The sequence below is a fragment of the Heliconius melpomene genome, unplaced genomic scaffold (assembly GCF_056956725.1).
Source record: "Heliconius melpomene rosina isolate 202511_hmr_F unplaced genomic scaffold, ASM5695672v1 ptg000051l, whole genome shotgun sequence".
NCBI lineage: Eukaryota > Metazoa > Arthropoda > Insecta > Lepidoptera > Nymphalidae > Heliconius > Heliconius melpomene.
In genome coordinates, this window is record NW_028181876.1 from 143268 (window position 1) to 159815 (window position 16548).

General features: G+C 43.4%; 2 protein-coding genes across 2 annotated transcripts; both read right to left on the minus strand.

Moving 5' to 3' along the window:
- Positions 1 to 237: 237 nt before the first annotated feature.
- On the minus strand, positions 238 to 1470 carry LOC146526415 (uncharacterized). Its single transcript, XM_085207157.1, has one exon. The coding sequence runs from the start codon at positions 1468 to 1470 to the stop codon at positions 238 to 240; it is 1233 nt and encodes a 410-aa protein (XP_085063283.1).
- Positions 1471 to 6007: 4537 nt separating this feature from the next.
- On the minus strand, positions 6008 to 7127 carry LOC146526416 (uncharacterized). The gene has a single exon (XM_085207162.1). The coding sequence runs from the start codon at positions 6881 to 6883 to the stop codon at positions 6128 to 6130; it is 756 nt and encodes a 251-aa protein (XP_085063288.1). The 5' UTR covers positions 6884 to 7127; the 3' UTR covers positions 6008 to 6127.
- Positions 7128 to 16548: the final 9421 nt, after the last annotated feature.

The following is a 16548-nucleotide window of genomic DNA, read 5'->3' on the forward strand; positions in this document are numbered from 1 at the left end:
TGTAAATTTGCAAGTCATCGGCGTAGAGGTGGTACGAAGACGATATGTGTTGAGTGAGAGTGTTAATGAAAATGGAAAAGAGTAACGGTGATAATACACTACCTTGTGGGACGCCGGCGTTAATACTACATGTTGATGAAACTTTTCCGTCAAGCTTGATGCTTTGTCTGCGTCCGTGAAGGTAAGAGGAAAACCATTCAGTAGCTTTCAAGGAGAAGTTAATAGATTTTAAAATTGCTAATAGACTTTGTTAAGAGCTGTAACTGTGCTATGCCCAGGACGGAAACCAGATTGGAAAGGAGACAGTATGTTATTGTTGTGTAGGAAAAGATAGATTTGGTCATGCACAATGCGTTCAAGAACCTTAGATAGGAAAGGTAGTAAGGAAATAGGGCGATAGCTTGAGAAGGATGCTGGGTTTGGTACTTTAGGTATTGGGATCACAATTGCATGACGCCAGGCATCAGGGAATTCATTATAGGAAAGGGAAAAGTTATAAATATGACACAGGACAGGAAGAATTGAATTAAGTGTAAGGAGGATCATCCGTCGACTAATATCATCAGAGCCAGTAGCGTCAGATTTAATTGACAACACATGCTTGCGAACCTCTGCTTGTGAAGTAGGAGAGAAAAGGAAGGGTTTGATTGCAGGATTAGATTGTAGTGACAAGGAGTATAGAGTTTTTACTTTAGTGCTATTATCCAATACATTGACAGCTGTAAAGAATTTATTCAGCGAGTCTAAATCCGTGCAGTTGTTTAAGGTAGCCGAGTCACTGGAACGCCGGTTCCCTATTCCCATCGCGTTCAGGAATTTCCAAGTTTTTGCAGGATTGCTATTGTTAATTGACGAGAGAATAAAATTACGACGTGCGTCTCTGCAAGTCTTGTTACATCGGTTCCGTAGTGTTTTGTACCTTTGCATATTGGCGTCCGTAGGATTTTTCTTGTATTTAGACTTTGCAGTATTACGTTTGGACATAAGCACCTTGATATCTGAAGTTAACCACGGAGCGGGGAGATGTTTAATTTTAATAGGCCGGAGCGGTGCGTGAATATCGAAGAGCTCTGTCAAAATAGAATTAAAAATATTCAATTTGTCATTGATATTACCGGCATTAAATATGCAGTCCCAGTCAATACCAGCAAGATCGTTCATGAACTTTTCGTTGTCGATGTCGCTAAAACATCTTCGCATCACAACTGTCGGCTTCAATTTTGGTGGACGTATTTTATATGACAGGTAGACGAGGTCGTGGTACGAAAATGCTTCAGCTGACATCTGACCAAAGCTTGCAACACGTTCTGTTGATGATACGATCATAAGGTCTAACAAAGATGGCGCACAACCAGGAAAGAAGTGGGTAGCGGTCGTAGGAAGGATATTTAAGTTGGCACTGTTGATAATATTTTTTAATCGATTTGTACGGAAGTCGTTCTTAATCAAGCACGTGTTGAAATCACCCATTATGATGGAGTGATCAGCCCCCGGAGCATACCTTTCTAATAGATCCTCAAAAGCATCAAAGTAATTTATATGTAGATTGGGACTATAAAAGACACCAAGTAAAACTTTGAGAGTGCCAAAAAGGACTTCTATTAAGATATGTTCCGACGAGTTTGAGAAGACAGAGGGTGACTTGTGTAATACCGAGAAAGGAAAATGACTGCGTAGGTAAATAGCCACTCCCCCCCCCACCCTTCTCAGTCCTATCATTGCGGATTAAGTGAAAACCTGGCAGAGAAAATGCAGTAGATGGCAAAGCAGGCTTAAGAAATGTCTCAGATACTAGAATAGCGTGAATGTTTTTTAAATTAAATGAGTCGAGCAAGTCTGGATAATGCGCTGGCACGCTCTGTGCATTGATATGCACAACATTAAAATTTTTAGGGAAGTTATTAAACTTGTTTACTTTTACTAAACCAGTTACTAAGGTTATTACTCCAATAGCTCCTGTTAAGGGTCAAGGTCTATAGTCAACTAATAATAATAATAATAATAAACTCTTTATTTCACACCATAATACATAGCAAAATTAAAATTTACAATGCTTAAGAAAAAAAAAAAACAACAAATAATAAAATGTGAAAAAGGCGGCCTTATCACTAAAAGTGATCTCTTCCAGGCAACCGAATTGTAGGAATAGATAGACAGGGGTGCGGGCATAGTGCGTGGGAAAAAATAATTATGTCAATACACGAGAATTAAAAACGATATATACAACACACATAACATAAATATATATACTATAAGTATATAAAATAAATAAATAAATAAATAAATAAATAGAGTATAATACACAAATATAATAAATAATATATATAAATATTAGTAAATATACACTACAATTGAAGATAATAGTTTTTTACTTTATATTTGAATGCTTTCTTAGACTTAGACTGCCTGATAGTACGTGGTAGGGCATTCCATAGTTTCGCTGCTTGCACCGTGAACGATTTACTGTAACAACGAGTACGGCACAAAGGTATCTCCAGCTTATTATCTTTTTGGGAGCGGAGACTTAGTGTGAGACGGGAGTTGGAATCGAGAAAGGAAAAACGCTGCTTAAGGTAGGTTGGAGTTTCAGGGTGGAAGAGGATAGAGTAGAGAAGAGAAAGAGTGTGAAGATTTCGACGGTCTTTAATAGGAAGCCAGCCAAGTCTAGTACGATACTCACTGACATGATCGAACTTTTTCAGTCCGAAAATGAATCTAATAACCAGGTTTTGGAGACGTTCCAACTTGTTAAGTAGTTGCTGCGATAAATCCAGGTAACAGGTGTCTGCATAATCTAGGATAGGTAGCAAAAGTGAGTGGGCTAGGGTTATTTTGGTTTTGATTGGCAGAATATTTTTCCATCTTTTTAACCTACCTATAGCGCAGTACAACTTGCGGCTCAACTCGGAAACTTGAGGAGCCCAGGAGAGTTTGCTGTCCACCATGATACCTAGAGTTTTGACAGTGCAACAGTATTTCAAGTTACAGGTGTCGAAGACTGTAGGAGGAAGGGAAGGAGAATAGATCTTGGATAGTTGTTTAGGATTGCCGAGAATACACACTTGAGACTTTTTAGGATTTATAGATAAACCGTAAGACTTGCTCCAGGTACTAATTGTTAGCAGGTTGGAATTAATTAGACTAATAGCCCTCGCAATGTCTTGAACGTCCGTGGTTGTATAAATCTGTAAGTCATCAGCGTATAAGTGAAAAGGCAAGGATAAAAGCTTGGTGACGGAATTTATGAAGATGGAGAAAAGTAAAGGAGAAAGTACACCACCCTGGGGAACACCAGCATTAAGGCGGCAAACAGTTGACAGTTTTTCATTTAAACGAATGTACTGCTCTCGATTATGTAGATAGGAATAAAACCATTCAGTAGCCTCTGATGAAATATTAATAGACTTTAGAACAGCTAAAAGGATTTCGAAATCTACTGTATTAAAAGCGTTAGAAAAGTCTAGGAGAGCGAGAATAGTGACTTGTTGGTTATCGATTCCATATCTTATATCATCATTGACCTTATTGAGCGCAGTGACAGTGCTGTGACCAGGGCGGAAACCAGACTGGAAGGGAGATAGGATATGATTTCTGGTAAGGAAGGAGGAGAGTTGTTTATGGACTATACGTTCTAGTATTTTGGACAGGAACGGGAGGATAGATATCGGGCGATAGTCTGTAAAGGAAGTGGGGCTAGACACTTTAGGTATAGGAACAACTATCGCCTGGCACCAGATATCAGGGAAAGTATTTGAGGAAAGGGAATAGTTGAAAATATGGCACAGGATAGGAAGTACAGTCTTCATGGTTAAAAGAATCATTTTCCGACTGATTCGATCACTGCCAATAGCATCGGACTTAATGGCAAGAACATGCTTCTTCACTTCGTCAGGAGAAATAGAAGTGAAATGAAAGGGAGAAGGACCAGAGATTGAAGGGATAGACTTAATAGTATTAATTTTAACATTTTGACTTAATAAGTTGACATTCGCGAAGTGCTTATTCATTTCGTTGATATCCGTTCTATCGCCTAACGCGGTAGTTTTTCGTGAGCGTCCAATACCCATTGAGTCAAGGAATTTCCAAATACTAGCAGAATTGCAATTTTCGATAGAATTATAAATAAAAGTGCGTTGAGCATCCCTGCAAGTTTTGTTACATCGGTTCCGTAGTATTTTGAACCTGTTAAGGTTTTCCTCAGTAGGATTTCTCTTGTACTTCGATTTAGCCGAGTTACGTTTTACCATAAGTTTTTTAATATCTTCCGTTAACCAGGGGGCAGGAAGGTGCTTGAGTTTTATTGGTCGAAGTGGAGCGTGCAGGTCAAAAAGCTCAGTTAAAAGAGAGTTAAATATAATAATTTTTTCATTAACAGTTGGAGCATTTAATACACTCTCCCAATCTATATTATCTAGATCTTCTAAGAAAGCTTCGTTGTTAAAATTTTTAAAGCTTCTACGCATGATTATAGTAGGTTTAATTTTGGGTGTACGAATTTTATAACTCATATATATGAGATCGTGATATGAGAACGCTTCTGCACACAACTGACCATAAGTAGCGACTTGCTCATTCGACGAAACGATCATTAAGTCTAATTGTGACGGAGCGGTATTAGGAAAGAAGTGGGTAGCGTTAGTGGGTAGAAGATTAAGATTAGCACTTTTAATAATATTTTGTAATCGAATAGCACGCCAGTCATTTTTAATTAGACAAGTATTAAAATCTCCCATTATGATGGTGTGATCAACACCTGGAACATACTTATCTAGTAAAGTTTCAAAGGTGTCAAAATAATTTATATGAAGTGAAGGGCTGTAAAGTACACCAAGTAATAGTTTTAATGTGCCAAATAACACTTCAATAAAAATATGCTCAGAAGTATTTGAGTACAGTGTAGGAGATTTGTCAAGAATAGAAAAAGGGATGTGGCTGCGTAAGTAGATAGCAACTCCACCACCGCCTTTCCCTGTACGGTCATTACGAATAAGATGGAAGCCGGGTAAAGCATAGGATGTGGATGGTAAGGAAGGTTTTAGGAAAGTTTCGGAAACTAGGATCGCGTGAACGTTTTTGGCATCGAAGGAAGCTAGGAGATCAGGATAATGAGCGGGAACACTTTGTGCATTGATATGCACCACGTTGAAGTGCTTGGCAGAGTTCGCAAAAGTCGTGCCCAAAACAGTGCTTAGCGACGCGGAAGTGCTATGGAAACTAGAATCTGATGATAACGATGTAGACTGACAAAATATATCATTATCGGAGGTGTCACTGTTTGAGTTAGCGTTGTTGAACATAGTGCAGTACCAAAATATAATAATCAAGTAAAAATTAATAAGATAATAAATATATATAATAAATAAAAATAAGATTAAAATAAAATGTGTGTATATGCAGAATGTTAATGATAATAATAATAAGAGCTATATAATATATGTATGTCCAAATAAATAAATAAATTAGCAAAATAAATATTAGTGATAAAATTAGAAAAATAAAAATAAAAAAAATAAAATAAACAAATAATCACTTACAATAACAAAAAAAAAAAAGAGGTAAAACACGATAAATACAACTAAGTCCGTAATCTAGGAGTTATCGTGAAAAGAAACGTTTAAGACAGTTCCGGCCATTGACAGATTAAGTGTCAATAAGCCTGTCAAAATAACTAACAAAAAGTAAACATTACAAACTCATGTTCATGTATATATTTATTTTATGATTTTTTATTTTATAGGTGAAGGCAACACTTTAACTGGACTCTTTTTGACATGCATTCTCCTATTGTGTAATATAATCTCTTTTTTACCGTACAATCTCCTTTGTGTGTTTTCCATACAACGTGACATTGGCGAAGTGAATAGTGCTCAACTGGCACGCTCGAAGCGCCATAAATAAAGAACCGAACCGGACCGAACATTACAACATTTAATATTACGTTTTAAAATTGTGGGTAAATTATATATTTTAATGGATAAGTATATTAACGATTTAAGTTGTGGGTAATTTGTACATTTTAGTGAATATATTAGTGATTTATAGGACACTAGCTCATAAGTTATTAGATATAAGGTTAAAAGTATTCTATCAACATTAATTGAACAAACTAATGCATTAAGGAAGTTGTTTACTTCTTCGAGTTTACGATCCTCTTCATTCGTGTAACCTGAGGAACTGGCTTTGTCTTAGAATCACCAGCACTTGAGCTCGCCATAGGTGCTTTAAGAGGTTGAGCCCCAGCCGTGTCGTGGATATTGTCTAGCTCACTGCATGTGGAAATAGTATGGCGCTTCCCATCTGGCCCAATGACAATGATGTAGCCCTCCTTCGTCCAACATTTATTTATGCCAAAACGTTTTCGGGCTGCCATGAAAGTCTCGTGCCTGGATTTAGTGAGGAATTCCGATAAAGTGATGCCTGTATTTTTCAAATTGGTTTTAGCATACCATATTTGATTTCGCATAGATAACTCTCGGAATTTTACAAGTATGGGTCTTGGTTTATCAGATGTTACAGTACCCAGGCGTTGACATCTGCTAATGTCACCCAGCTCCAGATCAGGCAACTTCAGATGTTGGGACAGGACCTTCACCGCAATGGCAGAATCAGCTGTACTTCTCTCCTCGGGCACACCATGCACCAACAGTATCTTCTTTCTGGTCCGCAAGTCAAGAAGGTCTAACTGTTTTGACAGTATATTTACCTGCAGCTGAAGCCCCTCCAGTGCACTCAATACAAAAGATCGAAATGCACTAAATTGAGCTGCAATGTGGGAAGTGGGGCTTGCCGCAGGAAGCGCAGAACTCAAATTTTGCTGAAAGTCAGCCATTTGCGAATTGAAGTGTAGTGACAGTTCTTGTATTGATTGCTTAATAGCTTCCATGTTGATGTAATTGAGTTCAAAAGACTAGTGATTATGGATAAAAAGTTTTGGTGTAGAAATTATTGCACGAATAACTGCTGGCAGGTTGGTGACTGTTAATACATCACTTATACATAACACATTTCACTTATAATTTGTTTTAACTATTTTTAAAAGAAAATTATTTGGGAGCAACTTTAAAAACGTATTTACTTTTTGGCACCTACCCTCAGAAAAAAAAGTGATAGGGATGATTATGATTAGACATTAATTTACTTCTCTAGAATAAAGAGTTCTTAAAATAGAAATTACATAAGATTGAATAATTGCTACGGCAGATTCAAGAATTAATAATAAAATTTGAACAATAATTAAAATAATTAATAAATAATTAAGTATTAAACCTGTATTACTTAATAAAGTTAAAAGTAAATGACCTGCAATTATATTAGCTGTTAATCGAACTGCTAAAGTTCCAGGTCGAATAATATTACTAATAGTTTCAATTAGTACTATAAAAGGTATTAAAATAGTTGGTGTTCCCTGAGGAATTATATGAATAAATATATGTTGTGTATTATTTAATCATTATAAATCTTAATCATAATGTTAAAGATAATGAAAGGGATATATTAAAATGACTTGTTCTAGTAAAAATATATGGGAATAAACCTAAAAAAATATTAAATAAAATAAAAAAGAATAATGAAATAAAAATAAAAGTTGATCCATTAATTCTATTTGGTCCTAATAAAGTTTTAAATTCATTATGAAGTTTATTAGAAATAAAATTTCATAATAAATAATGACGATTAGGAAAAAATCAGAAAGATAAAGGAATAAATAATAATCCAATAAATGTTCTAATTCAATTAAATGAGAAATTAAATAAATTTGTTGAAGGATCAAAAATTGAAAAAAGATTATTTATCATTTTCAAAAAAATTTTTTGAAATTATTTTTCTTATTTTTTTTAAAATTAAAATTATTTTTATAATTTAAAATAAAATAATTTATAATTATTAAACTAATAAAAATAGAAATAAAAAATAATAATGAAATTATTCAATTGATAGGTATTATTTGAGGAATGTGGTGTGAGTGGTGATGGTGGTGGTAGTGGTTGTCAACGAGTGGTTATGATTGTTCTATGTAAAACTTCATTTAATTAGCTATTATTTTTGTGCAAAGTTACATTTTGGTATATTGACAAGAACAAACATAAAAAGTATTCGGGTGAATTCGGAATCTCCCTTTTTTGAAGTTGGTTGAAAATGAGAACATCCTCTTTTTTGAGATTGGTTGAAAAGAAATGCAACGATCAGGAATCTCACTTCTGACATCAATTTAAAAAGTTTTTGCTTGTAACTATTACAGTATAATTAATTTTTGACCAACAAAAACAAACTTTCTCAATTTTCTCCGGATTCCATAATCGAAACCTAACCAAACTTTCACCAAATTATCCTTGAAGTGTATCCTTTCAAATAAAAAAAGAATCATCAAAATCGGTTGGCGCGACATTGAGTTATTCGGCTATTAGTCGCGCACATGCATAATGCAAATTTAAGACTTATGTGATTTTCTCATGGATACCATTGTCAGACATGGACAAAAAAAAAATGGAACCATTCGGGAAGCTATACCTTTTAAATAAAAATAAAAAATATTAAAATCGGTCCACCCAGTTAAAAGTTATGAGGTAACAAACATAAAAAAAAAAAAAAATACAGTCGAATTGATAACCTCCTTTTCTTACAGAAGTCGGTTAAAAAAGGATTATTATTCATTATAAGAATGTTCAGAAGGAGGTAAATTTTGATATCATTCAATAGAGGATGGTATATTTAATGAAAATAGGATTATTCGTTGATTAATTATTGATTCTCAAATAATATCTCAGAGAGATAACATGTTACTTGTAGGGTCGCGAAATCTCACTCAGGAACAGTTCAAACTGGCCTGCATCAAATCCCTAAGGTAATGATGCCGTGAAATACGGTTCGTGTAGACGTGGCGAATAGGCTCAGCGGTGAAACGATAAGGAGTACATTTTCATTCTGACAGACGCGTTCGCGAAGTGTGTTCTTTTGTTTCGTGCGGCAGGCATTGACTCTTGGAGTGTTCACGAGGTGACTTGTGGCTTTGTTTGGGGCTCCAACTCGCATCATAGCTGACCAGGGAAGATTGTTTTACTGGTGGTAGTTTTCACTAGTAGACTTAGGTTGGCATCTTACGGCGGCGGGCTTACCCAGTGCTAACAGGCAGGTAAAGCGCGTCAGAAGTGTGTTAAAGTCCATGTCGACAACGTTTGAGACTAGCGGTGGTAATAAGTTGTGGCAAGAATCTGTAGGAGGGTACAACTCGAGATAAATTGTACGATGAACCGGTAGATTTTAATTCATAAAATAACGATACCGTTATCATTGATGTGTATCGGTGGTGTGTATCATTGATGTGTCATTGATGTGTATCATTGGTGTGTGTCATTGATTTGTCGTTAATGTGTGTCAATGGTGTGTATCTGTGGTGTGTATCTTTGATGTGTATCATTGGTATGTATCATTGATTTATATCATTTATGTGTAGTAGTGAGGTATAGACTGTCGTTGACATTGACGAAATTCGTTAAGTAGCATCAGACATTATTACGAAGTGTGCGGAATATGGTAGGTCCCGTTTTGATATGACAAAAACGAAAGTAAGTAAGTTTTCTGTTGGCGTATTGTTAATATTGTAAAGTTAATAAGTGTAAAAATTCGATTCAAAATTTAAAGGTTCATTTAAGGTTGTCAGTTGTCAACATCAATGACACATCAATGATACACACCACCGATACACATCAATGATAACGGTATCGTTATTTTATGAATTAAAATCTACCGGTTCATCGTACAATTTATCTCGAGTTGTACCCTCCTACAGATTCTTGCCACAACTTATTACCACCGCTAGTCTCAAACGTTGTCGACATGGACTTTAACACACTTCTGACGCGCTTTACCTGCCTGTTAGCACTGGGTAAGCCCGCCGCCGTAAGATGCCAACCTAAGTCTACTAGTGAAAACTACCACCAGTAAAACAATCTTCCCTGGTCAGCTATGATGCGAGTTGGAGCCCCAAACAAAGCCACAAGTCACCTCGTGAACACTCCAAGAGTCAATGCCTGCCGCACGAAACAAAAGAACACACTTCCCGAACGCGTCTGTCAGAATGAAAATGTACTCCTTATCGTTTCACCGCTGAGCCTATTCGCCACGTCTACACGAACCGTATTTCACGGCATCATTACCTTAGGGATTTGATGCAGGCCAGTTTGAACTCTTCCTGAGTGAGATTTCGCGACCCTACAAGTAACGCAGACATCCACAAATCCTCCAGCACACCATGACCGGAAACCAGCAAAAGTCAAAATGCTGTTCAATAGTCCCCTCAGCCTCGAGACGAACAACAGATTCAAAACTGACGGAAATAGGAAGCTAATCCGACGAACTGCTACTACTTAATCACAGTCTCTGGAGGCGATAGAGACCTGACTAGCCTCCACTTCAAAAGGAACACTTCACTAGGTTCAAAGAGAAACCAGCCCTTGTCACAGCTTCCAACACTGCATTAAGTCCTCCCATACTGGACCGCTAAATCGGTTGAGACAATGTCAATGTCAAAATGTCCTCAAAATACACCACCACGCAATCACGAACCAAATCACCCAACACGATCACAATTGTCTTCTGAAAAATCGAAATTGAATTCTTCAGACCAAAAGGCACAGTCAAGAATTCAAACTGCCCTTCAGCTGTTATGAAAGCAGTACTGTCTACAGAATTTTCGTTTACTGTGATCAAATGAAAACCGCTTGCGCTATAGAGTTTCAAAAAATAATTAGCACCCTGAAAACGTGAAGTTTGATCAGTAATTAATGGAAGCGGATAACTGTCAGGGTTGGTATTATTGTTAAGCTCACTATAGTCAATACAGATACGGTCTGAACCGTCATACTTCTTTACTAATAAAGCCGGACTTTCAAAAGGAGGACAGCTCGACCTAATGATATTCACGTGTAAACCTTCCTTTACTCTGTTGCGTATAACGCTACGTTCGTCCGGCGACATCCTATATGGACGCCGCTGTACTGTGCGATTCGAACCAACCCGGTCACTACCACCGGTCACTACCAGTAATATCAGCTGAGATATCAGTCAAAGTCAACTCACTCACACTATCGTTATTCACTGAATTTACATAAAGATTCCCGTCAAACAAAATGTCAGTCAGTTATGTTTACTGTACAACCCTGATTTAAAATCTCGCGACAATAATATCCTAAGAGGGCAATCGTTAATACTACAAAACACAGAATTTGTTCGGTACTGTATACTCGTGTTTGACTAATACCGGTCATAGTAACAACATTACTAAACCGTCGACCACTAAATGTAACAGAAAAACTTTCAATTAACGAGAATTTAGCACCAGAATCGTAAACAAAACAAAACAGTTCACCTTTTGTCTTGTACCCTACCCTTTGGAAATTGGACACTGCATACGTCCACACGCCGCTCCATCCACTCACCGTTCATCACGCGCTGCGCCGTCCCTGCTGCCATCGCTTGGCCCGCCGCCTTCGCTCGTACACCAGATGGCGATATGACCCGGTTTGCCACACTTGAAGCACACTAAAGGCCTCGCTGCCGGCTGCTGCACCGCTTGACTCAACTTCGCAGCCATGTGGCCCACTTCGTGGCAACGGAAACAACGTTGCGCACGGGGCATCAACAGCCTCACTCCAGCAGAGACGAAGCCAACAAGTAGTCTCGCCCCGCTAATCTTCTGCGCTGCGCCGACAGGACATCGGACCCATACTGGTCCTAGACCGGCCCGGTCCTGTCGGATCTCTCCGACTTTTATATTACCCGCAGCACAGCCGGAAACTCGGCTTATTGCCGCCGTCACGTCCTCAGCAGTGACGGAGTCATCGAGGCCAAACACCCTCAATTCCGCACATTTCACTGGCCTCGACACCTGGACCTCTTCGGGGCTGAGAACCCCACGCAACTTCTCAGCTAGCGCATCCGCCTTCTCAGCAGTGTTGGCGCCAGGCATTCTAGCGCCTAGCATTCTAGCGCCAGTAGACGCAACACAAGGTGCCGGCGGTAAGTGGCGTAAACCGATTTTTTCCAACCCGCGGGAATGCGCGGGAAGGTGCGGGCGGTAAGTGACGAAAACCGATTTTTTCCAACCCGCGGGAATGCGCGGGAAGGTGCCAGCGGTAAGTGGCGAAAACCGATTTTTTCCAACCCGCGGGAATGCGCGGGAAGGTGCGGGCGGTAAGTGACGAAAACCGATTTTTTCCAACCCGCGGGAATGCGCGGTAAGGTGCCGGCGGTAAGTGGCGAAAACCGATTTTTTCCACCCTGCGGGAATGCGCGGGAAGGTGCCGGCGGTAAGTGGCGAAAACCGATTTTTTCCAACGCGCGGGAATGCGCGGGAAGGTGCTGGCGGTAAGTGGCGTGACAAGCCGTGGTCAAGGCTATGGCCGGCAGCGAGACGTCGTGGGATGCGGTCTCATCCTTCTGCGAGGCAGTGGTGCTCGAGAAGGAGTCGGCGGAACGGGCAAGGGAGGCTTTTGCCGAAGTCGCCATCCGCCGTAAGAGACCGGGTCGCCGGAGGGCGGCACACGATCGCCGCCTTCCGCCCTAATGTGCTAGAGGGCGGTCAGCTTGGGGAAGCTGACCGCCTACCAACCTGGCCCGAGTAGGCGCGCACAGGTTGCTCCCGCGCGCTACTCCGAGCAGGCCGTCGAGGGTGCCCACACACCCTTGACTCCGCGACGTGCCTTGCAGGCTCCCGCCGCCGCGTTTCGCGGAAGACTCACGTCCCCGTGTCTCGCGGCCAGTGGCGGTCGAGGAGGAGCACCGTGAGGTTTTAGTGGGTATTGGGATTGGCCTTCAGCCGGTCCACGAGTCCCACATAACCCGCTCGAGTCCCCACTCGGGCCGGTATCCGTCAAAAGGCCTTGGTGAAAGTTCCTTTAAGGTTTCCCGATCTGCTGGCAACCTTCCTTATCACCGCTAAGCTGTCCACCACCTGATTTTGTAGGTCAGACGCAAGTATGGCTTCGTCCTGCTCTTTCTCGGATGGTAGAGACATGTCCGAGAGCCTGGAGCTAGCCCTGGCCAGTACGGCCGCAGCGCTGTCAGACACCTCCTGTTCTGACTTCAGCGGCAACTCCTTCCTTTCTGCCTCACCGAGACCTTTCCGTCTCCTCAAGGCAACCACTTTTGTCGCCGGTCTATCTGGCTCTCCTTCACCAGAAGACCCCGACTGATCGATCGGCTTCCGAGGCCTATTCCGCCTGTCCTTCAGGTATTGTGCCCGTGTCCTTGACTTCTCTGACACCATCGACACAACACCATCGGAACGGGCGATGGATCGCCCGTTCCGCCGACTCCTTCTCGAGCACCACTGCCTCGCAGAAGGATGAGACCGCATCCCACGACGTCTCGCTGCCGGCCATAGCCTTGACCACGGCCGGCAGGGAAAGGTCTGAAAGGACCAGGCTGAGCACACCTCCAACGTGTGCTGGGCCGTCTCATCGAGGCAGTCGTCGCAGCGGTGGCAGCGAGCGTCGGGCTCCCTCCCGGCGATCCGACGCAAGTAACCCCCGAAGCAGCCATGCCCCGTGAGCACCTGTGTCATGCGGAAGGTTAGGACGCCGTGACGCCGCGCTAACCACTGGCGGAACACTGGACGAACAGCCTCGATCGTCCTCAGGCCGGCAGTTGGTGTTGCCAGCCGAGTTTCCCACAACTCCATTGCGGCTACCCGCACCTCCTCAGTGCGTGCCTGGCTTGCCGGTTCCCCGGACACTAGGCCTATTATTTCTTCATTTGGTTCATATATTTCATTATTTTCCATAATTTTAATTATTATTATTATTTGAGAATCAATAATTAATCAACGGACCTTTGACCTTTCCCTGCCGGCCGTGGTCAAGGCTATGGCCGGCAGCGAGACGTCGTGGGATGCGGTCTCATCCTTCTGCGAGGCAGTGGTGCTCGAGAAGGAGTCGGCGGAACGGGCGAGGGAGGCTTTTGCCGAAGTCGCCATCCGCCGTAAGAGACCGGGTCGCCGGAGGGCGGCACACGATCGCCGCCTTCCGCCCTAATGTGCCAGAGGGCGGTCAGCTTGGGGAAGCTGGCCGCCTACCAACCTGGCCCGAGTAGGCGCGCGCAGGTTGCTCCCGCGCGCTACTCCGAGCAGGCCGTCGAGGGTGCCCACACACACTTGACTCCGCGACGTGCCTAGCAGGCTCCCGCCGCCGCGTTTCGTGGACGATTCTAGTCCCCGCGTCTCGCGGTCAGTGGCGGTCGAGGAGGAGCACCGTGAGGTTTTAGTGGGTATTGGGATTGGCCTTCAGCCGGTCCATGAGTCCCACATAACCCGCTCGAGTCCCCACTCGGGCCGGTATCCGTAAAAGGATTTCCTCACGTTAAAAAAAAAAAAAAAAAATGTCAGGTTAGGTTGGGGTGCTTGGTCGGATGACCTCCTCGTGTGTTCACCCGCTGTTGGCCCTTTCTCGAATGCTTGTCGTTCGGGGGGGACGAACAGTGTTGCGGACCGGTGCACCCTGGGCGGCGAGTAATTGGTGCCTACAGGATTCGTCCTTGGGTAATGATTGCTCGCTGGCTAATAATCCGGCGTGGTTCTTCGCGTGTCCTCTGTCATGCAGAGGTCACAGTGTGAGGAACCGGAGGGCGTGCGTGGTGTGTACTCACCCTACCGCCACGCAGGTGCAGTGATGTGCCAGCGCCGAAAATATCGGAACTCCACTCTTGGTTGCGGTCATGTCTCGTAATCAGGAATGGAACTGAGGGCCTTGCCTTTACCGGCCGGGCTGCGAGGAAGAAAACCTCTATAAAAAATTACCCCAACCCAAGCGGCGAAGCAGCGCGAGGGGTTCATGGCTGATGGGGAGATCAGTCGCTACTGCTGGTCCCGCCAGGGTACCGGCCGACACCCTGGCGTAATAGGCTTATCCGAGTACAGGGGGCACTGCTCGGATGGACCGTTTTTCCCCCACACTCGTGGGAACAAAATGGAAAATGTTAACTTAAAAACCCAAAATGATGACGTAGGGAGGCCCGAGGAGGGCGGTGATCTGTTGTTGCCCGAGATGGGCGGAGTAGTAGTTGTGCCCGAGAAAGGCGTAGGGAGTACTTTGCTCGAAAGGGGCAAAAGTCCGGCACTTGTGCCAATAGGAGGGGGGTTGAAGGATGCGCGAGTCGTGTTAGAGCGTCTGGACCATGAGGAGGTTGCCTCTATTATAAGAGATAGGTCCAGGTCGTCACTTTCGTCGCGAGGCCGTTTCTGTGCGGCTTCCGAGTCAGACGCCGATGGCGTGATGTCTGTTGGGTCGAACGGCTCCAATGCTATCGAGGGGGCTAAAGCGCAGTTCCGAAAGGACAGAAAGAGGCGCCATCACAGGAAGAGTAACTCTGAATCCTCGGATGCGGATGGGGAGACAGAGACAAGCCGAAAGCGAAGGTTGCTTCGGCCAGAGGGAGTCGTGGTCGTACCAAATATTCCTGATGAGAATATAGGGTTAGCTGCTGGAAAGAAGGCGCTAAACGATGCCAAGCGCGAGGAGCGCCGGCTGAGGGCGGAGGAGGAAGTTGCTGAAATCTCCGCGGCGATACAAACTAGAACAAGTTCTAGGCTCTCGGATGTGCCCCTGGAACTTTGCGGTGAGGAGCACATGGTCTCCGACTTGCGTAGCCAAGTATCTGATAGCTTGGCTATAATCAATAGAGTCGCCTGTAAGTCGGGGAATCTGAAGGGCACATTTACTAGGGCCCTTAAAGACGCTGCCGGAGTTATCTCTTCTGCCGTTAATACTCTGGCAAAGAGGACGGCATCAGAGGAAGTGGATATCCTCAAGGCAACAAACTCGCGACTGCAGTCGGAGTTGGTGGAGTTGCGGAAGGAGTTTGCCCTTTTGAGAGCGGAGTTGGAGCGGTCTAGAGCATCGGACTTGCGACCCACTCCCACGGAGTCTATTGCTGTGGAGGACATAGTGGGCACTATGGTCTCCACCAGGCTGGAAGCCTTTAAAGATCGGCTACCACCGGAGAGAAATCTGCGACCTCCGCTAGCGGCGGACAAGCGCAAGGTGGATAGCCCAAAGCAGGCGCAAGTGGACCCTGTCGCATCCACTTTGATGGCGCCGGCTAATCCGGCACCAAAGGAGCAAAGGTCTAAAAAGGCCAAGAAGAAGAAAGGCCCGGTGATGACCGCATCTACTGAGCCTCGACCTCTGCCACCCGCTCCGGCTGATATGTCTGAGGGCTGGACTGTAGTAGCCCGGAAGGGGGCCAAGAAGAGAAAGCCAGCTCCTAAGCCGAAAGCGCAAAAGGCTAAAGCGCAAAAGGAGCCAAAGTTGCGTCGTCCTAGATCGCAAGTTGTGACGATTAAGTTGCAGCCAGCCGTCGCCGACAAGATGTCGTATAGCGATGTCCTTACCCGGGTCAAGGAAAGTATAAAGTTGGAAGACTCTTGGAAGTTGGAAGTCTACTGGCGCTAGAATGCTAGGCGCTAGATTGCCTGGCGCCAACACTGCTGAGAAGGCGGATGCGCTAGCTGAGAAGTTGCGTGGGGTTCTCAGCCCCGAAGAGGTCCAGGTGTCG

Coding starts and splice junctions, on each gene's coding strand:
- LOC146526416 (XM_085207162.1), bottom strand. CDS start 6,883: ATGGAAGCTATTAAGCAATCAATACAAGAACTGTCACTACACTTCAAT.
- LOC146526415 (XM_085207157.1), bottom strand. CDS start 1,470: ATGGGTGATTTCAACACGTGCTTGATTAAGAACGACTTCCGTACAAAT.